This window comes from Mytilus californianus, unplaced genomic scaffold (assembly GCF_021869535.1).
Source record: "Mytilus californianus isolate M0D057914Y unplaced genomic scaffold, xbMytCali1.0.p SCAF_2, whole genome shotgun sequence".
Taxonomy (NCBI): Eukaryota; Metazoa; Mollusca; class Bivalvia; order Mytilida; family Mytilidae; genus Mytilus; species Mytilus californianus.
The window spans coordinates 90,733,417-90,760,217 of record NW_026262668.1 but is presented as its reverse complement, the minus strand read 5'-3'; the positions used below and the strand labels follow the sequence as shown (position 1 = coordinate 90,760,217).

Below are 26,801 nucleotides of genomic sequence, written 5' to 3'. Positions count from 1 at the left end.
CTATAAGCTTGTTCCAGTTCCAGTTGATAATTATGGATACAAAGAATGAGTTGGTATGGTGAGGTGTTTTACTGGTGGGAATCATGTCAAAGCACCTAGTAATTTGTTCCTCAAGCACTTGTTTTTCTACAATGTTTGTTGTGTGAAAGTTATCGAACTTTTTAGCTGTGTTCGTCTTGGTCTTGCTGGTTTAAAGTATTCGTCTGGATCAATAGCAGGATCCAGCCCCTCAACCACCTGGTACACAAATATAATATTTTTATCAGGTTTACCATATGTTGCATATCATTAGGCTTGCCATAATCTGTATGTGTTAAATTTTTAAAATTTGGCTGTATTCTATCCCCAGTGTCTGTCATTTTTAAAACTAGTTTTTTTTATTTTCTTCCCACGTGTGTTGTTGTTGTTGTCTATGTTAATTTGGAATTTCAATGTGTTGAATTTTTTTGTATCCAATTAAACGTTTTGATGACTGAATGGGAAAATAATAATTTTACTACAAAGAAGGACATAATTAGGAATTCCGTATATATCAACGAAGCAATGTCGTCAGCTCTCCGAACTTTCCCGAAGTTCTTCATTAAACGCATTGATTGCCGAATTTATGAGCGTTGGTACTTGCTTGGAAATTGCAATGATTCTTGATTCGGACTCGGTTACAGTTCTGATACAATTTTTAACCATCGTTTATTCTTTTCTTTATTACCAAACTATTCAGTTTACAAAATTTTTGCGGCCGTAAATACCAAGATTTATACGTTCGTCATCAGGATTTTTCAGTATACGGATGTATCCTTTTATGAATAATAGACAAGGACGTATATTAGTTTGTTAGTTATAAATCTTTGCCTTGTACTAGTAACTGAAATTTCAAGTTGATGCGATGGTAGCCATGATACCCCAAGCTTGTACATAACAATCTTATGTTATAAAAATAATAATAGAATAATGAAATCATCAAAATATTAGAACATCCAGGGACTTTCTATACTATATTAGTATAGAAAGTCCCTGGAACATCTGATAATATATATATGTACATACGATATCTTCGAAAAAAATATAAAATCATATATCTTTCCTTCTTTACGACTGATATTTTTGGAAAGTTTTAAGTCCGATATCTAAAACTATATATACGATACCTTATTCATCATTGTATAAAATAACTCGCGACGGTTTTTTTTTTAGCCCTTTTCTTATTTCCAAAATCCGTTATTTTTTTGTTTTCTTTCATCACAATTATTTTCGTGTATTTCTGTATTATATAACATAATTATACTATAAATAACATGCAATTTGCAATTGATTATCAATTCCTAGTTTACTATCCACAGCGGTCAATGATAATATTATCTACTTTTTTAAGCTTTCAAAGGGATTTTCTCAATGGAAATAATTCACAGGCCTTCAGTGTCTATTAAGTTTTAAAAGATATTCTAAAATATTTTAGATTTCTCCTAAATTGAAGACCATACGACGACCTAATATTGCTTGAACATCAAATCAGTTACTGCAAATATAAGAAATACAAAGTTCGTAAGTTTTAAAAGCGATTTGAATGCAAATGACGTAAGCACATTATTTAGCAAGAAAAACTTCTGCAAGCCGAATGGACAAGTGAAAGGGAAGTCAATAGAGAACAAAAGACACGTCTGTTGCCGTACGGTTGAAAGTGATTTGAACTTTTCTTCTCCATGAAACCAATTAAATGTATAGTAATTAATATAGAATACAGGAATTCTCATTATGTCGAATTTGTCAATGGTCACATGATAAACTACGAATGAAAAATTCTATAATTCTATTCTAACTGATAAGACAGAACAAAAGATAGACCAAGTACTCGGCTGTGACACATTTTATGGCACGATGACTTTTATGATTTATATATTATGTTCACTTTTCTGCTCTATATGTAAGTATTACCGCGTCATATGTCACATATATATATACATTATATCATGTATGAACCCTAACATTGCCAAGTTTAGGGGCTTATGGAACCGCAAAAGCATACTGAATTTAATATGTTCTTACTTTTAGAAATTTTTGTATTTCCATGTTTCTTCATGTATTTCATTTTGTAATTGTGTTTTGAAATTTTAACATACTGAACATTTCAGGCAATTTCTATATAAATATGATTTTCACTTTCCAAATATTTGACCCTTAGCATTATTATCATAAACATATACATAAAGTAACAAAATAGGAAAATGGTAGAAAGCAAGAATTTTTAATATAATTCGCAACCACTCGGGCAGTGACCCGGCCATGATGGAATGAGACATTATATATATTAAAATTTACAAATAAATCAAACGTGAATACTAAATATATTAAAGATGTGCAAATACTAGAAAATACACATAAATACATCTTTCTGTCAGTATGCAGCAACTGCGATTATAAAGGAGCCACATATAGACAGGAAGAAACATGGGTGACCGAAGATAGATGTAATATTTGCACATGTAGATCTGATGGAACAATTTCATGTGAAACGAAACAATGCAGTCCCGGTAAGTTATCATGTAATTTTAAAGTCACTTGGTGTAATAAAAAAACAAAATTAATTTATGGGATCATGGATACGATGATATTAAAGGATGTACATGTACGTTAGACGACCTTCTCGAGACTTACTACAGTAACAGTAACATAATATAACCATTTATAAGAGAGGGCGTACGTTTGGCTGTGCGGGATGTATAAACTCGCAAATATGTCAACATGGCTGAAATTGTCAGTTAACTCTTAATAGAGTTATTGCCCTTTCATGCTGATTTTTACAAAAAAAAGGCTATTGTAGAAGATGCAGGTGAGCGACACAAGCTCTATATATATGTAGGACTCAAATCTTTGGTGGGTTCCAGATCTATGGCAGATTCCTAATCTATGGTAAATATGACGTCATGCCATCCCAAATCTATTGCAGTTTGTTTAGAAATCCTAATCTATGGCAAATATTTCGTTTCCTATTAAAATAATTATATAGCGGATTTCTAGTTTTCAAATTTATGGCAGATTTTCTGCAAATGGAGCGGGAACAGTCAGTACATAAATGACCAATGATATCAAAGTTACCTTAAACAAGTGGAAATATCCAAAGGTTACGAAAAAGCCAGTATAAGAAAAACGGACTAGAGCTGAGGTACGACAACGGAAGCATATCCATAACCATTTGTGAAATGGACCTTCCATAACGGTCGAACAAATCGTGATGACAACCATAAAATTTTCTAAATAAGGAAGTGATATATACTAATAGAGACTTAAGGAATGAATTGATGTGCTCCGGGAGAATAAGCATTTCCTACCATGCCTGGTTGACCCTGTGATTTAGCCAAATCCCAACCGAAAAAGCAGTTTGTTTTAAACAGTTTGACTTTTAACCTAATATTTATTTGAGCGTTAAAAAATCTTTATGAACTGATGACGATTTAAGTGAAAGTCCTGTAATGACCAATGACTTGCTACAAACAAGTGGCTTTCTTAAAAAATCAAAATTTCTATAACAGTACAGTTATTCGACATAAATAAAGCTGAACATAATGTAAATAGTTATTAAAAATTGTATAACAGATTTATTTTATTTTTCAAATGTTAAGAAAGGTTATTTGCTACAATAGCACAATCGCTGTAATAAAGCTGAAAAATGCTGTAGATTATGTTTAAAACAAATTTGAAGAGTACCATAAGGATGAAAAAATTATGAAGAAACAGCCTTTGCATAAAAAAATTTATAAAATAACAAAAAAAAAACAAAAAAACATACCAAATTCGCAGTAGAAACTCGTAAAAATCAAGAGACAAGGCAATACCAGGAACACCGACGAGGATAATAAAAGAAGGAACGGAAACAAACACGAAACTTAAACACTGAAAACACCAAAAACATATTCATTTGCGTGAAATTGCCTGCACTAACGATTTTTCTGCTACGAATGACTATAAGTTTGTTTGCTAGTATCATCGGACCTAGACGAGTACATCTTCTCATATGCAGGGATTTCCGTTACCGTATACTCGAATTCTGAAATATAATTTAATTCATAGATTAGGGTTCCTGAAAACTGGCCTTTTCTTTAATCTCCGTCGTAGAGATAGCATATCCGTTCCGTTCTTTTCTACGTAACACTACACTCATATTAAGTGAAGTATTGCGAAACACGTATGGAACGGATATGAACTCTGTGCGGGAGATTGCCTTTTCTTTTCCTTCTTTATATAACAAAACCGTTATTGTTAGCGGTGGCGTAAACATTATAGATGTTATAAGTTACTCTTTTTCCCGGAAAATTACGTAACATCAAAATCTGCCATAGATTAGGAGAAAACAAAAAAACTGCCATATATCATGCCAAGAAATTGCCTCCGTTGAAATTCTGCAAATATCCCATAGAGCAAATTACATGGATGATTAATATTGACCATTTGGTATATGGCTGTGTTCTAAGGGACACGTACATGAAGGTCATAAATTAATTTGTTGAATGAAATCAAATCTTTAACTACTAATGGGTGCCGTAGGAGGTCTACCGGAATTTTTAGCTTAGATTTCTTGGCATGGGTAACACAATAATATGGACACCTTACAGAAAGAAAGAAAGAAGGAAGGAAAGAAAGGAACACACACACACACACACATATCAATCAATCATGTTTCAAAGGGGGAAACACCGTTTACAATTGCTTTTTTAAAGCAATTGATTTATATTATAAATCAGCGTTTTTAACCATTCTTATGTACCGTTTATATCACAAAATGTCTACCTGGGACCCCCTTTTGCTATACCCTCCACTTACAACTCTTGAATGAAGCTGCATGTGTGCTATCCTGTCAACGGAGACGAACGACAACTCCACTTTTTGTCCTTTAATATTTTTATTAAATCTCTTCTGAAAAAAAAAATCCACATGTATGTTATGTGATCTTCTCGAAAACTACATGTCCAATTGACCTCAAAATCTGCAGTTAGCAGGGTATACATGTATTAAATCTTCATATAACAACGTTGTGCAGCCACCGCCCAAGAATTTTCGTAGAGAGAAGAAATTGCAATGCCGTAAAAATCGCTTGCTAGCTCCGTAAATGTCAATGAAATCCTACAATAAAATGTCTGCTCCTAGATTAAAATACAAATCTGTGTTACAAACTGGTGCTGAAAAATGTCCATTGTATGAAAATAATCGATAAACGTGTTTTAAATGTACACAGGATCAATTAAATCCAAAGCATGCACTGCTCGTGAACTTTGATCAAAACATCAATTACCTACAATGAGAAAAGAAATACATTGTGTGTATTCCATGCTATACATGTTGTCTGTCCAACGTGTCCACCTAAAAGAAAAGAAATAAAAATGCTAAGTTTTCGCTATTATAAAGCCTCGTCACGTGACGCCACAACCTACATGGCGCGAGACAAAGACGCGCGCGGGACCTGAAATAGAACAAAAACTTTCCAAACTAAATATAAAAACTTAACCATGCCAAGAAATTGCCTCCGTTGAAATTCTGCAAATATCCCATAGAGCAAATTACATGGATGATTAATATTGACCATTTGGTATATGGCTGTGTTCTAAGGGACACGTACATGAAGGTCATAAATTAATTTGTTGAATGAAATCAAATCTTTAACTACTAATGGGTGCCGTAGGAGGTCTACCGGAATTTTTAGCTTAGATTTCTTGGCATGGGTAACACAATAATATGGACACCTTACAGAAAGAAAGAAAGAAGGAAGGAAAGAAAGGAACACACACACACACACACACATATCAATCAATCATGTTTCAAAGGGGGAAACACCGTTTACAATTGCTTTTTTAAAGCAATTGATTTATATTATAAATCAGCGTTTTTAACCATTCTTATGTACCGTTTATATCACAAAATGTCTACCTGGGACCCCCTTTTGCCCCCCCCCCCCCTCCATTTTTTTTATACCCTCCACTTACAACTCTTGAATGAAGCTGCATGTGTGCTATCCTGTCAACGGAGACGAACGACAACTCCACTTTTTGTCCTTTAATATTTTTATTAAATCTCTTCTGAAAAAAAAAAATCCACATGTATGTTATGTGATCTTCTCGAAAACTACATGTCCAATTGACCTCAAAATCTGCAGTTAGCAGGGTATACATGTATTAAATCTTCATATAACAACGTTGTGCAGCCACCGCCCAAGAATTTTCGTAGAGAGAAGAAATTGCAATGCCGTAAAAATCGCTTGCTAGCTCCGTAAATGTCAATGAAATCCTACAATAAAATGTCTGCTCCTAGATTAAAATACAAATCTGTGTTACAAACTGGTGCTGAAAAATGTCCATTGTATGAAAATAATCGATAAACGTGTTTTAAATGTACACAGGATCAATTAAATCCAAAGCATGCACTGCTCGTGAACTTTGATCAAAACATCAATTACCTACAATGAGAAAAGAAATACATTGTGTGTATTCCATGCTATACATGTTGTCTGTCCAACGTGTCCACCTAAAAGAAAAGAAATAAAAATGCTAAGTTTTCGCTATTATAAAGCCTCGTCACGTGACGCCACAACCTACATGGCGCGAGACAAAGACGCGCGCGGGACCTGAAATAGAACAAAAACTTTCCAAACTAAATATAAAAACTTAACCGGGTAACACAATAATATGGACACCTTACAGAAAGAAAGAAAGAAGGAAGGAAAGAAAGGAACACACACACACACACACATATCAATCAATCATGTTTCAAAGGGGGAAACACCGTTTACAATTGCTTTTTTAAAGCAATTGATTTATATTATAAATCAGCGTTTTTAACCATTCTTATGTACCGTTTATATCACAAAATGTCTACCTGGGACCCCCTTTTGCCCCCCCCCCCTCCATTTTTTTTATACCCTCCACTTACAACTCTTGAATGAAGCTGCATGTGTGCTATCCTGTCAACGGAGACGAACGACAACTCCACTTTTTGTCCTTTAATATTTTTATTAAATCTCTTCTGAAAAAAAAAAATCCACATGTATGTTATGTGATCTTCTCGAAAACTACATGTCCAATTGACCTCAAAATCTGCAGTTAGCAGGGTATACATGTATTAAATCTTCATATAACAACGTTGTGCAGCCACCGCCCAAGAATTTTCGTAGAGAGAAGAAATTGCAATGCCGTAAAAATCGCTTGCTAGCTCCGTAAATGTCAATGAAATCCTACAATAAAATGTCTGCTCCTAGATTAAAATACAAATCTGTGTTACAAACTGGTGCTGAAAAATGTCCATTGTATGAAAATAATCGATAAACGTGTTTTAAATGTACACAGGATCAATTAAATCCAAAGCATGCACTGCTCGTGAACTTTGATCAAAACATCAATTACCTACAATGAGAAAAGAAATACATTGTGTGTATTCCATGCTATACATGTTGTCTGTCCAACGTGTCCACCTAAAAGAAAAGAAATAAAAATGCTAAGTTTTCGCTATTATAAAGCCTCGTCACGTGACGCCACAACCTACATGGCGCGAGACAAAGACGCGCGCGGGACCTGAAATAGAACAAAAACTTTCCAAACTAAATATAAAAACTTAACCATGCCAAGAAATTGCCTCCGTTGAAATTCTGCAAATATCCCATAGAGCAAATTACATGGATGATTAATATTGACCATTTGGTATATGGCTGTGTTCTAAGGGACACGTACATGAAGGTCATAAATTAATTTGTTGAATGAAATCAAATCTTTAACTACTAATGGGTGCCGTAGGAGGTCTACCGGAATTTTTAGCTTAGATTTCTTGGCATGGGTAACACAATAATATGGACACCTTACAGAAAGAAAGAAAGAAGGAAGGAAAGAAAGGAACACACACACACACACACATATCAATCAATCATGTTTCAAAGGGGGAAACACCGTTTACAATTGCTTTTTTAAAGCAATTGATTTATATTATAAATCAGCGTTTTTAACCATTCTTATGTACCGTTTATATCACAAAATGTCTACCTGGGACCCCCTTTTGCCCCCCCCCCCCCTCCATTTTTTTTATACCCTCCACTTACAACTCTTGAATGAAGCTGCATGTGTGCTATCCTGTCAACGGAGACGAACGACAACTCCACTTTTTGTCCTTTAATATTTTTATTAAATCTCTTCTGAAAAAAAAAAATCCACATGTATGTTATGTGATCTTCTCGAAAACTACATGTCCATTTGACCTCAAAATCTGCAGTTAGCAGGGTATACATGTATTAAATCTTCATATAACAACGTTGTGCAGCCACCGCCCAAGAATTTTCGTAGAGAGAAGAAATTGCAATGCCGTAAAAATCGCTTGCTAGCTCCGTAAATGTCAATGAAATCCTACAATAAAATGTCTGCTCCTAGATTAAAATACAAATCTGTGTTACAAACTGGTGCTGAAAAATGTCCATTGTATGAAAATAATCGATAAACGTGTTTTAAATGTACACAGGATCAATTAAATCCAAAGCATGCACTGCTCGTGAACTTTGATCAAAACATCAATTACCTACAATGAGAAAAGAAATACATTGTGTGTATTCCATGCTATACATGTTGTCTGTCCAACGTGTCCACCTAAAAGAAAAGAAATAAAAATGCTAAGTTTTCGCTATTATAAAGCCTCGTCACGTGACGCCACAACCTACATGGCGCGAGACAAAGACGCGCGCGGGACCTGAAATAGAACAAAAACTTTCCAAACTAAATATAAAAACTTAACCATGCCAAGAAATTGCCTCCGTTGAAATTTTGCAAATATCCCATAGAGCAAATTACATGGATGATTAATATTGACCATTTGGTATATGGCTGTGTTCTAAGGGACACGTACATGAAGGTCATAAATTAATTTGTTGAATGAAATCAAATCTTTAACTACTAATGGGTGCCGTAGGAGGTCTACCGGAATTTTTAGCTTAGATTTCTTGGCATGGGTAACACAATAATATGGACACCTTACAGAAAGAAAGAAAGAAGGAAGGAAAGAAAGGAACACACACACACACACACATATCAATCAATCATGTTTCAAAGGGGGAAACACCGTTTACAATTGCTTTTTTAAAGCAATTGATTTATATTATAAATCAGCGTTTTTAACCATTCTTATGTACCGTTTATATCACAAAATGTCTACCTGGGACCCCCTTTTGCTATACCCTCCACTTACAACTCTTGAATGAAGCTGCATGTGTGCTATCCTGTCAACGGAGACGAACGACAACTCCACTTTTTGTCCTTTAATATTTTTATTAAATCTCTTCTGAAAAAAAAAATCCACATGTATGTTATGTGATCTTCTCGAAAACTACATTTCCAATTGACCTCAAAATCTGCAGTTAGCAGGGTATACATGTATTAAATCTTCATATAACAACGTTGTGCAGCCACCGCCCAAGAATTTTCGTAGAGAGAAGAAATTGCAATGCCGTAAAAATCGCTTGCTAGCTCCGTAAATGTCAATGAAATCCTACAATAAAATGTCTGCTCCTAGATTAAAATACAAATCTGTGTTACAAACTGGTGCTGAAAAATGTCCATTGTATGAAAATAATCGATAAACGTGTTTTAAATGTACACAGGATCAATTAAATCCAAAGCATGCACTGCTCGTGAACTTTGATCAAAACATCAATTACCTACAATGAGAAAAGAAATACATTGTGTGTATTCCATGCTATACATGTTGTCTGTCCAACGTGTCCACCTAAAAGAAAAGAAATAAAAATGCTAAGTTTTCGCTATTATAAAGCCTCGTCACGTGACGCCACAACCTACATGGCGCGAGACAAAGACGCGCGCGGGACCTGAAATAGAACAAAAACTTTCCAAACTAAATATAAAAACTTAACCATGCCAAGAAATTGCCTCCGTTGAAATTCTGCAAATATCCCATAGAGCAAATTACATGGATGATTAATATTGACCATTTGGTATATGGCTGTGTTCTAAGGGACACGTACATGAAGGTCATAAATTAATTTGTTGAATGAAATCAAATCTTTAACTACTAATGGGTGCCGTAGGAGGTCTACCGGAATTTTTAGCTTAGATTTCTTGGCATGGGTAACACAATAATATGGACACCTTACAGAAAGAAAGAAAGAAGGAAGGAAAGAAAGGAACACACACACACACACACATATCAATCAATCATGTTTCAAAGGGGGAAACACCGTTTACAATTGCTTTTTTAAAGCAATTGATTTATATTATAAATCAGCGTTTTTAACCATTCTTATGTACCGTTTATATCACAAAATGTCTACCTGGGACCCCCTTTTGCTATACCCTCCACTTACAACTCTTGAATGAAGCTGCATGTGTGCTATCCTGTCAACGGAGACGAACGACAACTCCACTTTTTTGTCCTTTAATATTTTTATTAAATCTCTTCTGAAAAAAAAAAATCCACATGTATGTTATGTGATCTTCTCGAAAACTACATGTCCAATTGACCTCAAAATCTGCAGTTAGCAGGGTATACATGTATTAAATCTTCATATAACAACGTTGTGCAGCCACCGCCCAAGAATTTTCGTAGAGAGAAGAAATTGCAATGCCGTAAAAATCGCTTGCTAGCTCCGTAAATGTCAATGAAATCCTACAATAAAATGTCTGCTCCTAGATTAAAATACAAATCTGTGTTACAAACTGGTGCTGAAAAATGTCCATTGTATGAAAATAATCGATAAACGTGTTTTAAATGTACACAGGATCAATTAAATCCAAAGCATGCACTGCTCGTGAACTTTGATCAAAACATCAATTACCTACAATGAGAAAAGAAATACATTGTGTGTATTCCATGCTATACATGTTGTCTGTCCAACGTGTCCACCTAAAAGAAAAGAAATAAAAATGCTAAGTTTTCGCTATTATAAAGCCTCGTCACGTGACGCCACAACCTACATGGCGCGAGACAAAGACGCGCGCGGGACCTGAAATAGAACAAAAACTTTCCAAACTAAATATAAAAACTTAACCATGCCAAGAAATTGCCTCCGTTGAAATTCTGCAAATATCCCATAGAGCAAATTACATGGATGATTAATATTGACCATTTGGTATATGGCTGTGTTCTAAGGGACACGTACATGAAGGTCATAAATTAATTTGTTGAATGAAATCAAATCTTTAACTACTAATGGGTGCCGTAGGAGGTCTACCGGAATTTTTAGCTTAGATTTCTTGGCATGGGTAACACAATAATATGGACACCTTACAGAAAGAAAGAAAGAAGGAAGGAAAGAAAGGAACACACACACACACACACATATCAATCAATCATGTTTCAAAGGGGGAAACACCGTTTACAATTGCTTTTTTAAAGCAATTGATTTATATTATAAATCAGCGTTTTTAACCATTCTTATGTACCGTTTATATCACAAAATGTCTACCTGGGACCCCCTTTTGCTATACCCTCCACTTACAACTCTTGAATGAAGCTGCATGTGTGCTATCCTGTCAACGGAGACGAACGACAACTCCACTTTTTGTCCTTTAATATTTTTATTAAATCTCTTCTGAAAAAAAAAATCCACATGTATGTTATGTGATCTTCTCGAAAACTACATGTCCAATTGACCTCAAAATCTGCAGTTAGCAGGGTATACATGTATTAAATCTTCATATAACAACGTTGTGCAGCCACCGCCCAAGAATTTTCGTAGAGAGAAGAAATTGCAATGCCGTAAAAATCGCTTGCTAGCTCCGTAAATGTCAATGAAATCCTACAATAAAATGTCTGCTCCTAGATTAAAATACAAATCTGTGTTACAAACTGGTGCTGAAAAATGTCCATTGTATGAAAATAATCGATAAACGTGTTTTAAATGTACACAGGATCAATTAAATCCAAAGCATGCACTGCTCGTGAACTTTGATCAAAACATCAATTACCTACAATGAGAAAAGAAATACATTGTGTGTATTCCATGCTATACATGTTGTCTGTCCAACGTGTCCACCTAAAAGAAAAGAAATAAAAATGCTAAGTTTTCGCTATTATAAAGCCTCGTCACGTGACGCCACAACCTACATGGCGCGAGACAAAGACGCGCGCGGGACCTGAAATAGAACAAAAACTTTCCAAACTAAATATAAAAACTTAACCATGCCAAGAAATTGCCTCCGTTGAAATTCTGCAAATATCCCATAGAGCAAATTACATGGATGATTAATATTGACCATTTGGTATATGGCTGTGTTCTAAGGGACACGTACATGAAGGTCATAAATTAATTTGTTGAATGAAATCAAATCTTTAACTACTAATGGGTGCCGTAGGAGGTCTACCGGAATTTTTAGCTTAGATTTCTTGGCATGGGTAACACAATAATATGGACACCTTACAGAAAGAAAGAAAGAAGGAAGGAAAGAAAGGAACACACACACACACACACATATCAATCAATCATGTTTCAAAGGGGGAAACACCGTTTACAATTGCTTTTTTAAAGCAATTGATTTATATTATAAATCAGCGTTTTTAACCATTCTTATGTACCGTTTATATCACAAAATGTCTACCTGGGACCCCCTTTTGCTATACCCTCCACTTACAACTCTTGAATGAAGCTGCATGTGTGCTATCCTGTCAACGGAGACGAACGACAACTCCACTTTTTGTCCTTTAATATTTTTATTAAATCTCTTCTGAAAAAAAAAATCCACATGTATGTTATGTGATCTTCTCGAAAACTACATGTCCAATTGACCTCAAAATCTGCAGTTAGCAGGGTATACATGTATTAAATCTTCATATAACAACGTTGTGCAGCCACCGCCCAAGAATTTTCGTAGAGAGAAGAAATTGCAATGCCGTAAAAATCGCTTGCTAGCTCCGTAAATGTCAATGAAATCCTACAATAAAATGTCTGCTCCTAGATTAAAATACAAATCTGTGTTACAAACTGGTGCTGAAAAATGTCCATTGTATGAAAATAATCGATAAACGTGTTTTAAATGTACACAGGATCAATTAAATCCAAAGCATGCACTGCTCGTGAACTTTGATCAAAACATCAATTACCTACAATGAGAAAAGAAATACATTGTGTGTATTCCATGCTATACATGTTGTCTGTCCAACGTGTCCACCTAAAAGAAAAGAAATAAAAATGCTAAGTTTTCGCTATTATAAAGCCTCGTCACGTGACGCCACAACCTACATGGCGCGAGACAAAGACGCGCGCGGGACCTGAAATAGAACAAAAACTTTCCAAACTAAATATAAAAACTTAACCATGCCAAGAAATTGCCTCCGTTGAAATTCTGCAAATATCCCATAGAGCAAATTACATGGATGATTAATATTGACCATTTGGTATATGGCTGTGTTCTAAGGGACACGTACATGAAGGTCATAAATTAATTTGTTGAATGAAATCAAATCTTTAACTACTAATGGGTGCCGTAGGAGGTCTACCGGAATTTTTAGCTTAGATTTCTTGGCATGGGTAACACAATAATATGGACACCTTACAGAAAGAAAGAAAGAAGGAAGGAAAGAAAGGAACACACACACACACACACATATCAATCAATCATGTTTCAAAGGGGGAAACACCGTTTACAATTGCTTTTTTAAAGCAATTGATTTATATTATAAATCAGCGTTTTTAACCATTCTTATGTACCGTTTATATCACAAAATGTCTACCTGGGACCCCCTTTTGCTATACCCTCCACTTACAACTCTTGAATGAAGCTGCATGTGTGCTATCCTGTCAACGGAGACGAACGACAACTCCACTTTTTTGTCCTTTAATATTTTTATTAAATCTCTTCTGAAAAAAAAAAATCCACATGTATGTTATGTGATCTTCTCGAAAACTACATGTCCAATTGACCTCAAAATCTGCAGTTAGCAGGGTATACATGTATTAAATCTTCATATAACAACGTTGTGCAGCCACCGCCCAAGAATTTTCGTAGAGAGAAGAAATTGCAATGCCGTAAAAATCGCTTGCTAGCTCCGTAAATGTCAATGAAATCCTACAATAAAATGTCTGCTCCTAGATTAAAATACAAATCTGTGTTACAAACTGGTGCTGAAAAATGTCCATTGTATGAAAATAATCGATAAACGTGTTTTAAATGTACACAGGATCAATTAAATCCAAAGCATGCACTGCTCGTGAACTTTGATCAAAACATCAATTACCTACAATGAGAAAAGAAATACATTGTGTGTATTCCATGCTATACATGTTGTCTGTCCAACGTGTCCACCTAAAAGAAAAGAAATAAAAATGCTAAGTTTTCGCTATTATAAAGCCTCGTCACGTGACGCCACAACCTACATGGCGCGAGACAAAGACGCGCGCGGGACCTGAAATAGAACAAAAACTTTCCAAACTAAATATAAAAACTTAACCATGCCAAGAAATTGCCTCCGTTGAAATTCTGCAAATATCCCATAGAGCAAATTACATGGATGATTAATATTGACCATTTGGTATATGGCTGTGTTCTAAGGGACACGTACATGAAGGTCATAAATTAATTTGTTGAATGAAATCAAATCTTTAACTACTAATGGGTGCCGTAGGAGGTCTACCGGAATTTTTAGCTTAGATTTCTTGGCATGGGTAACACAATAATATGGACACCTTACAGAAAGAAAGAAAGAAGGAAGGAAAGAAAGGAACACACACACACACACACATATCAATCAATCATGTTTCAAAGGGGGAAACACCGTTTACAATTGCTTTTTTAAAGCAATTGATTTATATTATAAATCAGCGTTTTTAACCATTCTTATGTACCGTTTATATCACAAAATGTCTACCTGGGACCCCCTTTTGCTATACCCTCCACTTACAACTCTTGAATGAAGCTGCATGTGTGCTATCCTGTCAACGGAGACGAACGACAACTCCACTTTTTGTCCTTTAATATTTTTATTAAATCTCTTCTGAAAAAAAAAATCCACATGTATGTTATGTGATCTTCTCGAAAACTACATGTCCAATTGACCTCAAAATCTGCAGTTAGCAGGGTATACATGTATTAAATCTTCATATAACAACGTTGTGCAGCCACCGCCCAAGAATTTTCGTAGAGAGAAGAAATTGCAATGCCGTAAAAATCGCTTGCTAGCTCCGTAAATGTCAATGAAATCCTACAATAAAATGTCTGCTCCTAGATTAAAATACAAATCTGTGTTACAAACTGGTGCTGAAAAATGTCCATTGTATGAAAATAATCGATAAACGTGTTTTAAATGTACACAGGATCAATTAAATCCAAAGCATGCACTGCTCGTGAACTTTGATCAAAACATCAATTACCTACAATGAGAAAAGAAATACATTGTGTGTATTCCATGCTATACATGTTGTCTGTCCAACGTGTCCACCTAAAAGAAAAGAAATAAAAATGCTAAGTTTTCGCTATTATAAAGCCTCGTCACGTGACGCCACAACCTACATGGCGCGAGACAAAGACGCGCGCGGGACCTGAAATAGAACAAAAACTTTCCAAACTAAATATAAAAACTTAACCATGCCAAGAAATTGCCTCCGTTGAAATTCTGCAAATATCCCATAGAGCAAATTACATGGATGATTAATATTGACCATTTGGTATATGGCTGTGTTCTAAGGGACACGTACATGAAGGTCATAAATTAATTTGTTGAATGAAATCAAATCTTTAACTACTAATGGGTGCCGTAGGAGGTCTACCGGAATTTTTAGCTTAGATTTCTTGGCATGGGTAACACAATAATATGGACACCTTACAGAAAGAAAGAAAGAAGGAAGGAAAGAAAGGAACACACACACACACACACATATCAATCAATCATGTTTCAAAGGGGGAAACACCGTTTACAATTGCTTTTTTAAAGCAATTGATTTATATTATAAATCAGCGTTTTTAACCATTCTTATGTACCGTTTATATCACAAAATGTCTACCTGGGACCCCCTTTTGCTATACCCTCCACTTACAACTCTTGAATGAAGCTGCATGTGTGCTATCCTGTCAACGGAGACGAACGACAACTCCACTTTTTGTCCTTTAATATTTTTATTAAATCTCTTCTGAAAAAAAAAATCCACATGTATGTTATGTGATCTTCTCGAAAACTACATGTCCAATTGACCTCAAAATCTGCAGTTAGCAGGGTATACATGTATTAAATCTTCATATAACAACGTTGTGCAGCCACCGCCCAAGAATTTTCGTAGAGAGAAGAAATTGCAATGCCGTAAAAATCGCTTGCTAGCTCCGTAAATGTCAATGAAATCCTACAATAAAATGTCTGCTCCTAGATTAAAATACAAATCTGTGTTACAAACTGGTGCTGAAAAATGTCCATTGTATGAAAATAATCGATAAACGTGTTTTAAATGTACACAGGATCAATTAAATCCAAAGCATGCACTGCTCGTGAACTTTGATCAAAACATCAATTACCTACAATGAGAAAAGAAATACATTGTGTGTATTCCATGCTATACATGTTGTCTGTCCAACGTGTCCACCTAAAAGAAAAGAAATAAAAATGCTAAGTTTTCGCTATTATAAAGCCTCGTCACGTGACGCCACAACCTACATGGCGCGAGACAAAGACGCGCGCGGGACCTGAAATAGAACAAAAACTTTCCAAACTAAATATAAAAACTTAACCATGCCAAGAAATTGCCTCCGTTGAAATTCTGCAAATATCCCATAGAGCAAATTACATGGATGATTAATATTGACCATTTGGTATATGGCTGTGTTCTAAGGGACACGTACATGAAGGTCATAAATTAATTTGTTGAATGAAATCAAATCTTTAACTACTAATGGGTGCCGTAGGAGGTCTACCGGAATTTTTAGCTTAGATTTCTTGGCATGGGTAACACAATAATATGGACACCTTACAGAAAGAAAGAAAGAAGGAAGGAAAGAAAGGAACACACACACACACACACATATCAATCAATCATGTTTCAAAGGGGGAAACACCGTTTACAATTGCTTTTTTAAAGCAATTGATTTATATTATAAATCAGCGTTTTTAACCATTCTTATGTACCGTTTATATCACAAAATGTCTACCTGGGACCCCCTTTTGCCCCCCCCCCCCCCCTCCATTTTTTTTATACCCTCCACTTACAACTCTTGAATGAAGCTGCATGTGTGCTATCCTGTCAACGGAGACGAACGACAACTCCACTTTTTGTCCTTTAATATTTTTATTAAATCTCTTCTGAAAAAAAAAAATCCACATGTATGTTATGTGATCTTCTCGAAAACTACATGTCCAATTGACCTCAAAATCTGCAGTTAGCAGGGTATACATGTATTAAATCTTCATATAACAACGTTGTGCAGCCACCGCCCAAGAATTTTCGTAGAGAGAAGAAATTGCAATGCCGTAAAAATCGCTTGCTAGCTCCGTAAATGTCAATGAAATCCTACAATAAAATGTCTGCTCCTAGATTAAAATACAAATCTGTGTTACAAACTGGTGCTGAAAAATGTCCATTGTATGAAAATAATCGATAAACGTGTTTTAAATGTACACAGGATCAATTAAATCCAAAGCATGCACTGCTCGTGAACTTTGATCAAAACATCAATTACCTACAATGAGAAAAGAAATACATTGTGTGTATTCCATGCTATACATGTTGTCTGTCCAACGTGTCCACCTAAAAGAAAAGAAATAAAAATGCTAAGTTTTCGCTATTATAAAGCCTCGTCACGTGACGCCACAACCTACATGGCGCGAGACAAAGACGCGCGCGGGACCTGAAATAGAACAAAAACTTTCCAAACTAAATATAAAAACTTAACCATGCCAAGAAATTGCCTCCGTTGAAATTCTGCAAATATCCCATAGAGCAAATTACATGGATGATTAATATTGACCATTTGGTATATGGCTGTGTTCTAAGGGACACGTACATGAAGGTCATAAATTAATTTGTTGAATGAAATCAAATCTTTAACTACTAATGGGTGCCGTAGGAGGTCTACCGGAATTTTTAGCTTAGATTTCTTGGCATGGGTAACACAATAATATGGACACCTTACAGAAAGAAAGAAAGAAGGAAGGAAAGAAAGGAACACACACACACACACACATATCAATCAATCATGTTTCAAAGGGGGAAACACCGTTTACAATTGCTTTTTTAAAGCAATTGATTTATATTATAAATCAGCGTTTTTAACCATTCTTATGTACCGTTTATATCACAAAATGTCTACCTGGGACCCCCTTTTGCCCCCCCCCCCCCCCTCCATTTTTTTTATACCCTCCACTTACAACTCTTGAATGAAGCTGCATGTGTGCTATCCTGTCAACGGAGACGAACGACAACTCCACTTTTTGTCCTTTAATATTTTTATTAAATCTCTTCTGAAAAAAAAAAATCCACATGTATGTTATGTGATCTTCTCGAAAACTACATGTCCAATTGACCTCAAAATCTGCAGTTAGCAGGGTATACATGTATTAAATCTTCATATAACAACGTTGTGCAGCCACCGCCCAAGAATTTTCGTAGAGAGAAGAAATTGCAATGCCGTAAAAATCGCTTGCTAGCTCCGTAAATGTCAATGAAATCCTACAATAAAATGTCTGCTCCTAGATTAAAATACAAATCTGTGTTACAAACTGGTGCTGAAAAATGTCCATTGTATGAAAATAATCGATAAACGTGTTTTAAATGTACACAGGATCAATTAAATCCAAAGCATGCACTGCTCGTGAACTTTGATCAAAACATCAATTACCTACAATGAGAAAAGAAATACATTGTGTGTATTCCATGCTATACATGTTGTCTGTCCAACGTGTCCACCTAAAAGAAAAGAAATAAAAATGCTAAGTTTTCGCTATTATAAAGCCTCGTCACGTGACGCCACAACCTACATGGCGCGAGACAAAGACGCGCGCGGGACCTGAAATAGAACAAAAACTTTCCAAACTAAATATAAAAACTTAACCATGCCAAGAAATTGCCTCCGTTGAAATTCTGCAAATATCCCATAGAGCAAATTACATGGATGATTAATATTGACCATTTGGTATATGGCTGTGTTCTAAGGGACACGTACATGAAGGTCATAAATTAATTTGTTGAATGAAATCAAATCTTTAACTACTAATGGGTGCCGTAGGAGGTCTACCGGAATTTTTAGCTTAGATTTCTTGGCATGGGTAACACAATAATATGGACACCTTACAGAAAGAAAGAAAGAAGGAAGGAAAGAAAGGAACACACACACACACACACATATCAATCAATCATGTTTCAAAGGGGGAAACACCGTTTACAATTGCTTTTTTAAAGCAATTGATTTATATTATAAATCAGCGTTTTTAACCATTCTTATGTACCGTTTATATCACAAAATGTCTACCTGGGACCCCCTTTTGCCCCCCCCCCCCCCCTCCATTTTTTTTATACCCTCCACTTACAACTCTTGAATGAAGCTGCATGTGTGCTATCCTGTCAACGGAGACGAACGACAACTCCACTTTTTGTCCTTTAATATTTTTATTAAATCTCTTCTGAAAAAAAAAAATCCACATGTATGTTATGTGATCTTCTCGAAAACTACATGTCCAATTGACCTCAAAATCTGCAGTTAGCAGGGTATACATGTATTAAATCTTCATATAACAACGTTGTGCAGCCACCGCCCAAGAATTTTCGTAGAGAGAAGAAATTGCAATGCCGTAAAAATCGCTTGCTAGCTCCGTAAATGTCAATGAAATCCTACAATAAAATGTCTGCTCCTAGATTAAAATACAAATCTGTGTTACAAACTGGTGCTGAAAAATGTCCATTGTATGAAAATAATCGATAAACGTGTTTTAAATGTACACAGGATCAATTAAATCCAAAGCATGCACTGCTCGTGAACTTTGATCAAAACATCAATTACCTACAATGAGAAAAGAAATACATTGTGTGTATTCCATGCTATACATGTTGTCTGTCCAACGTGTCCACCTAAAAGAAAAGAAATAAAAATGCTAAGTTTTCGCTATTATAAAGCCTCGTCACGTGACGCCACAACCTACATGGCGCGAGACAAAGACGCGCGCGGGACCTGAAATAGAACAAAAACTTTCCAAACTAAATATAAAAACTTAACCATGCCAAGAAATTGCCTCCGTTGAAATTCTGCAAATATCCCATAGAGCAAATTACATGGATGATTAATATTGACCATTTGGTATATGGCTGTGTTCTAAGGGACACGTACATGAAGGTCATAAATTAATTTGTTGAATGAAATCAAATCTTTAACTACTAATGGGTGCCGTAGGAGGTCTACCGGAATTTTTAGCTTAGATTTCTTGGCATGGGTAACACAATAATATGGACACCTTACAGAAAGAAAGAAAGAAGGAAGGAAAGAAAGGAACACACACACACACACACATATCAATCAATCATGTTTCAAAGGGGGAAACACCGTTTACAATTGCTTTTTTAAAGCAATTGATTTATATTATAAATCAGCGTTTTTAACCATTCTTATGTACCGTTTATATCACAAAATGTCTACCTGGGACCCCCTTTTGCCCCCCCCCCCTCCATTTTTTTTATACCCTCCACTTACAACTCTTGAATGAAGCTGCATGTGTGCTATCCTGTCAACGGAGACGAACGACAACTCCACTTTTTGTCCTTTAATATTTTTATTAAATCTCTTCTGAAAAAAAAAAATCCACATGTATGTTATGTGATCTTCTCGAAAACTACATGTCCAATTGACCTCAAAATCTGCAGTTAGCAGGGTATACATGTATTAAATCTTCATATAACAACGTTGTGCAGCCACCGCCCAAGAATTTTCGTAGAGAGAAGAAATTGCAATGCCGTAAAAATCGCTTGCTAGCTCCGTAAATGTCAATGAAATCCTACAATAAAATGTCTGCTCCTAGATTAAAATACAAATCTGTGTTACAAACTGGTGCTGAAAAATGTCCATTGTATGAAAATAATCGATAAACGTGTTTTAAATGTACACAGGATCAATTAAATCCAAAGCATGCACTGCTCGTGAACTTTGATCAAAACATCAATTACCTACAATGAGAAAAGAAATACATTGTGTGTATTCCATGCTATACATGTTGTCTGTCCAACGTGTCCACCTAAAAGAAAAGAAATAAAAATGCTAAGTTTTCGCTATTATAAAGCCTCGTCACGTGACGCCACAACCTACATGGCGCGAGACAAAGACGCGCGCGGGACCTGAAATAGAACAAAAACTTTCCAAACTAAATATAAAAACTTAACCATGCCAAGAAATTGCCTCCGTTGAAATTCTGCAAATATCCCATAGAGCAAATTACATGGATGATTAATATTGACCATTTGGTATATGGCTGTGTTCTAAGGGACACGTACATGAAGGTCATAAATTAATTTGTTGAATGAAATCAAATCTTTAACTACTAATGGGTGCCGTAGGAGGTCTACCGGAATTTTTAGCTTAGATTTCTTGGCATGGGTAACACAATAATATGGACACCTTACAGAAAGAAAGAAAGAAGGAAGGAAAGAAAGGAACACACACACACACACACATATCAATCAATCATGTTTCAAAGGGGGAAACACCGTTTACAATTGCTTTTTTAAAGCAATTGATTTATATTATAAATCAGCGTTTTTAACCATTCTTATGTACCGTTTATATCACAAAATGTCTACCTGGGACCCCCTTTTGCTATACCCTCCACTTACAACTCTTGAATGAAGCTGCATGTGTGCTATCCTGTCAACGGAGACGAACGACAACTCCACTTTTTGTCCTTTAATATTTTTATTAAATCTCTTCTGAAAAAAAAAATCCACATGTATGTTATGTGATCTTCTCGAAAACTACATGTCCAATTGACCTCAAAATCTGCAGTTAGCAGGGTATACATGTATTAAATCTTCATATAACAACGTTGTGCAGCCACCGCCCAAGAATTTTCGTAGAGAGAAGAAATTGCAATGCCGTAAAAATCGCTTGCTAGCTCCGTAAATGTCAATGAAATCCTACAATAAAATGTCTGCTCCTAGATTAAAATACAAATCTGTGTTACAAACTGGTGCTGAAAAATGTCCATTGTATGAAAATAATCGATAAACGTGTTTTAAATGTACACAGGATCAATTAAATCCAAAGCATGCACTGCTCGTGAACTTTGATCAAAACATCAATTACCTACAATGAGAAAAGAAATACATTGTGTGTATTCCATGCTATACATGTTGTCTGTCCAACGTGTCCACCTAAAAGAAAAGAAATAAAAATGCTAAGTTTTCGCTATTATAAAGCCTCGTCACGTGACGCCACAACCTACATGGCGCGAGACAAAGACGCGCGCGGGACCTGAAATAGAACAAAAACTTTCCAAACTAAATATAAAAACTTAACCATGCCAAGAAATTGCCTCCGTTGAAATTCTGCAAATATCCCATAGAGCAAATTACATGGATGATTAATATTGACCATTTGGTATATGGCTGTGTTCTAAGGGACACGTACATGAAGGTCATAAATTAATTTGTTGAATGAAATCAAATCTTTAACTACTAATGGGTGCCGTAGGAGGTCTACCGGAATTTTTAGCTTAGATTTCTTGGCATGGGTAACACAATAATATGGACACCTTACAGAAAGAAAGAAAGAAGGAAGGAAAGAAAGGAACACACACACACACACACATATCAATCAATCATGTTTCAAAGGGGGAAACACCGTTTACAATTGCTTTTTTAAAGCAATTGATTTATATTATAAATCAGCGTTTTTAACCATTCTTATGTACCGTTTATATCACAAAATGTCTACCTGGGACCCCCTTTTGCTATACCCTCCACTTACAACTCTTGAATGAAGCTGCATGTGTGCTATCCTGTCAACGGAGACGAACGACAACTCCACTTTTTGTCCTTTAATATTTTTATTAAATCTCTTCTGAAAAAAAAAATCCACATGTATGTTATGTGATCTTCTCGAAAACTACATGTCCAATTGACCTCAAAATCTGCAGTTAGCAGGGTATACATGTATTAAATCTTCATATAACAACGTTGTGCAGCCACCGCCCAAGAATTTTCGTAGAGAGAAGAAATTGCAATGCCGTAAAAATCGCTTGCTAGCTCCGTAAATGTCAATGAAATCCTACAATAAAATGTCTGCTCCTAGATTAAAATACAAATCTGTGTTACAAACTGGTGCTGAAAAATGTCCATTGTATGAAAATAATCGATAAACGTGTTTTAAATGTACACAGGATCAATTAAATCCAAAGCATGCACTGCTCGTGAACTTTGATCAAAACATCAATTACCTACAATGAGAAAAGAAATACATTGTGTGTATTCCATGCTATACATGTTGTCTGTCCAACGTGTCCACCTAAAAGAAAAGAAATAAAAATGCTAAGTTTTCGCTATTATAAAGCCTCGTCACGTGACGCCACAACCTACATGGCGCGAGACAAAGACGCGCGCGGGACCTGAAATAGAACAAAAACTTTCCAAACTAAATATAAAAACTTAACCATGCCAAGAAATTGCCTCCGTTGAAATTCTGCAAATATCCCATAGAGCAAATTACATGGATGATTAATATTGACCATTTGGTATATGGCTGTGTTCTAAGGGACACGTACATGAAGGTCATAAATTAATTTGTTGAATGAAATCAAATCTTTAACTACTAATGGGTGCCGTAGGAGGTCTACCGGAATTTTTAGCTTAGATTTCTTGGCATGGGTAACACAATAATATGGACACCTTACAGAAAGAAAGAAAGAAGGAAGGAAAGAAAGGAACACACACACACACACACATATCAATCAATCATGTTTCAAAGGGGGAAACACCGTTTACAATTGCTTTTTTAAAGCAATTGATTTATATTATAAATCAGCGTTTTTAACCATTCTTATGTACCGTTTATATCACAAAATGTCTACCTGGGACCCCCTTTTGCTATACCCTCCACTTACAACTCTTGAATGAAGCTGCATGTGTGCTATCCTGTCAACGGAGACGAACGACAACTCCACTTTTTGTCCTTTAATATTTTTATTAAATCTCTTCTGAAAAAAAAAATCCACATGTATGTTATGTGATCTTCTCGAAAACTACATGTCCAATTGACCTCAAAATCTGCAGTTAGCAGGGTATACATGTATTAAATCTTCATATAACAACGTTGTGCAGCCACCGCCCAAGAATTTTCGTAGAGAGAAGAAATTGCAATGCCGTAAAAATCGCTTGCTAGCTCCGTAAATGTCAATGAAATCCTACAATAAAATGTCTGCTCCTAGATTAAAATACAAATCTGTGTTACAAACTGGTGCTGAAAAATGTCCATTGTATGAAAATAATCGATAAACGTGTTTTAAATGTACACAGGATCAATTAAATCCAAAGCATTTCACTGCTCGTGAACTTTGATCAAAACATCAATTACCTACAATGAGAAAAGAAATACATTGTGTGTATTCCATGCTATACATGTTGTCTGTCCAACGTGTCCACCTAAAAGAAAAGAAATAAAAATGCTAAGTTTTCGCTATTATAAAGCCTCGTCACGTGACGCCACAACCTACATGGCGCGAGACAAAGACGCGCGCGGGACCTGAAATAGAACAAAAACTTTCCAAACTAAATATAAAAACTTAACCATGCCAAGAAATTGCCTCCGTTGAAATTCTGCAAATATCCCATAGAGCAAATTACATGGATGATTAATATTGACCATTTGGTATATGGCTGTGTTCTAAGGGACACGTACATGAAGGTCATAAATTAATTTGTTGAATGAAATCAAATCTTTAACTACTAATGGGTGCCGTAGGAGGTCTACCGGAATTTTTAGCTTAGATTTCTTGGCATGGGTAACACAATAATATGGACACCTTACAGAAAGAAAGAAAGAAGGAAGGAAAGAAAGGAACACACACACACACACATATCAATCAATCATGTTTCAAAGGGGGAAACACCGTTTACAATTGCTTTTTTAAAGCAATTGATTTATATTATAAATCAGCGTTTTTAACCATTCTTATGTACCGTTTATATCACAAAATGTCTACCTGGGACCCCCTTTTGCCCCCCCCCCCCCCCCCATCCATTTTTTTTATACCCTCCACTTACAACTCTTGAATGAAGCTGCATGTGTGCTATCCTGTCAACGGAGACGAACGACAACTCCACTTTTTGTCCTTTAATATTTTTATTAAATCTCTTCTGAAAAAAAAAAATCCACATGTATGTTATGTGATCTTCTCGAAAACTACATGTCCAATTGACCTCAAAATCTGCAGTTAGCAGGGTATACATGTATTAAATCTTCATATAACAACGTTGTGCAGCCACCGCCCAAGAATTTTCGTAGAGAGAAGAAATTGCAATGCCGTAAAAATCGCTTGCTAGCTCCGTAAATGTCAATGAAATCCTACAATAAAATGTCTGCTCCTAGATTAAAATACAAATCTGTGTTACAAACTGGTGCTGAAAAATGTCCATTGTATGAAAATAATCGATAAACGTGTTTTAAATGTACACAGGATCAATTAAATCCAAAGCATGCACTGCTCGTGAACTTTGATCAAAACATCAATTACCTACAATGAGAAAAGAAATACATTGTGTGTATTCCATGCTATACATGTTGTCTGTCCAACGTGTCCACCTAAAAGAAAAGAAATAAAAATGCTAAGTTTTCGCTATTATAAAGCCTCGTCACGTGACGCCACAACCTACATGGCGCGAGACAAAGACGCGCGCGGGACCTGAAATAGAACAAAAACTTTCCAAACTAAATATAAAAACTTAACCATGCCAAGAAATTGCCTCCGTTGAAATTCTGCAAATATCCCATAGAGCAAATTACATGGATGATTAATATTGACCATTTGGTATATGGCTGTGTTCTAAGGGACACGTACATGAAGGTCATAAATTAATTTGTTGAATGAAATCAAATCTTTAACTACTAATGGGTGCCGTAGGAGGTCTACCGGAATTTTTAGCTTAGATTTCTTGGCATGGGTAACACAATAATATGGACACCTTACAGAAAGAAAGAAAGAAGGAAGGAAAGAAAGGAACACACACACACACACACATATCAATCAATCATGTTTCAAAGGGGGAAACACCGTTTACAATTGCTTTTTTAAAGCAATTGATTTATATTATAAATCAGCGTTTTTAACCATTCTTATGTACCGTTTATATCACAAAATGTCTACCTGGGACCCCCTTTTGCTATACCCTCCACTTACAACTCTTGAATGAAGCTGCATGTGTGCTATCCTGTCAACGGAGACGAACGACAACTCCACTTTTTGTCCTTTAATATTTTTATTAAATCTCTTCTGAAAAAAAAAATCCACATGTATGTTATGTGATCTTCTCGAAAACTACATGTCCAATTGACCTCAAAATCTGCAGTTAGCAGGGTATACATGTATTAAATCTTCATATAACAACGTTGTGCAGCCACCGCCCAAGAATTTTCGTAGAGAGAAGAAATTGCAATGCCGTAAAAATCGCTTGCTAGCTCCGTAAATGTCAATGAAATCCTACAATAAAATGTCTGCTCCTAGATTAAAATACAAATCTGTGTTACAAACTGGTGCTGAAAAATGTCCATTGTATGAAAATAATCGATAAACGTGTTTTAAATGTACACAGGATCAATTAAATCCAAAGCATGCACTGCTCGTGAACTTTGATCAAAACATCAATTACCTACAATGAGAAAAGAAAT

At 35.6% G+C, this 26,801-nt stretch overlaps 2 protein-coding genes across 2 annotated transcripts in view; one reads left to right on the top strand and one right to left on the bottom strand.

Annotated features, from left to right (window-relative positions):
- Positions 1-422, bottom strand: part of LOC127728442 (DNA-directed RNA polymerase I subunit RPA2-like) — a 49,928-nt gene extending 49,506 nt beyond the window's left edge. Inside the window, exon 1 of the mRNA XM_052235801.1 lies at positions 273-422. Coding sequence (XP_052091761.1) covers positions 273-359 — 87 coding nt within the window. The 5' untranslated portion in view covers positions 360-422. The remainder of the gene's footprint in view (positions 1-272) is intronic.
- Positions 423-1,828: 1,406 nt separating this feature from the next.
- LOC127730402 (kielin/chordin-like protein) overlaps positions 1,829-26,801 on the top strand; it is a 187,228-nt gene continuing 162,255 nt past the window's right edge. The window contains exons 1-2 of the mRNA XM_052238787.1: positions 1,829-1,918; positions 2,394-2,525. Coding sequence (XP_052094747.1) covers positions 1,873-1,918; positions 2,394-2,525 — 178 coding nt within the window. The 5' untranslated portion in view covers positions 1,829-1,872. The remainder of the gene's footprint in view (positions 1,919-2,393; positions 2,526-26,801) is intronic.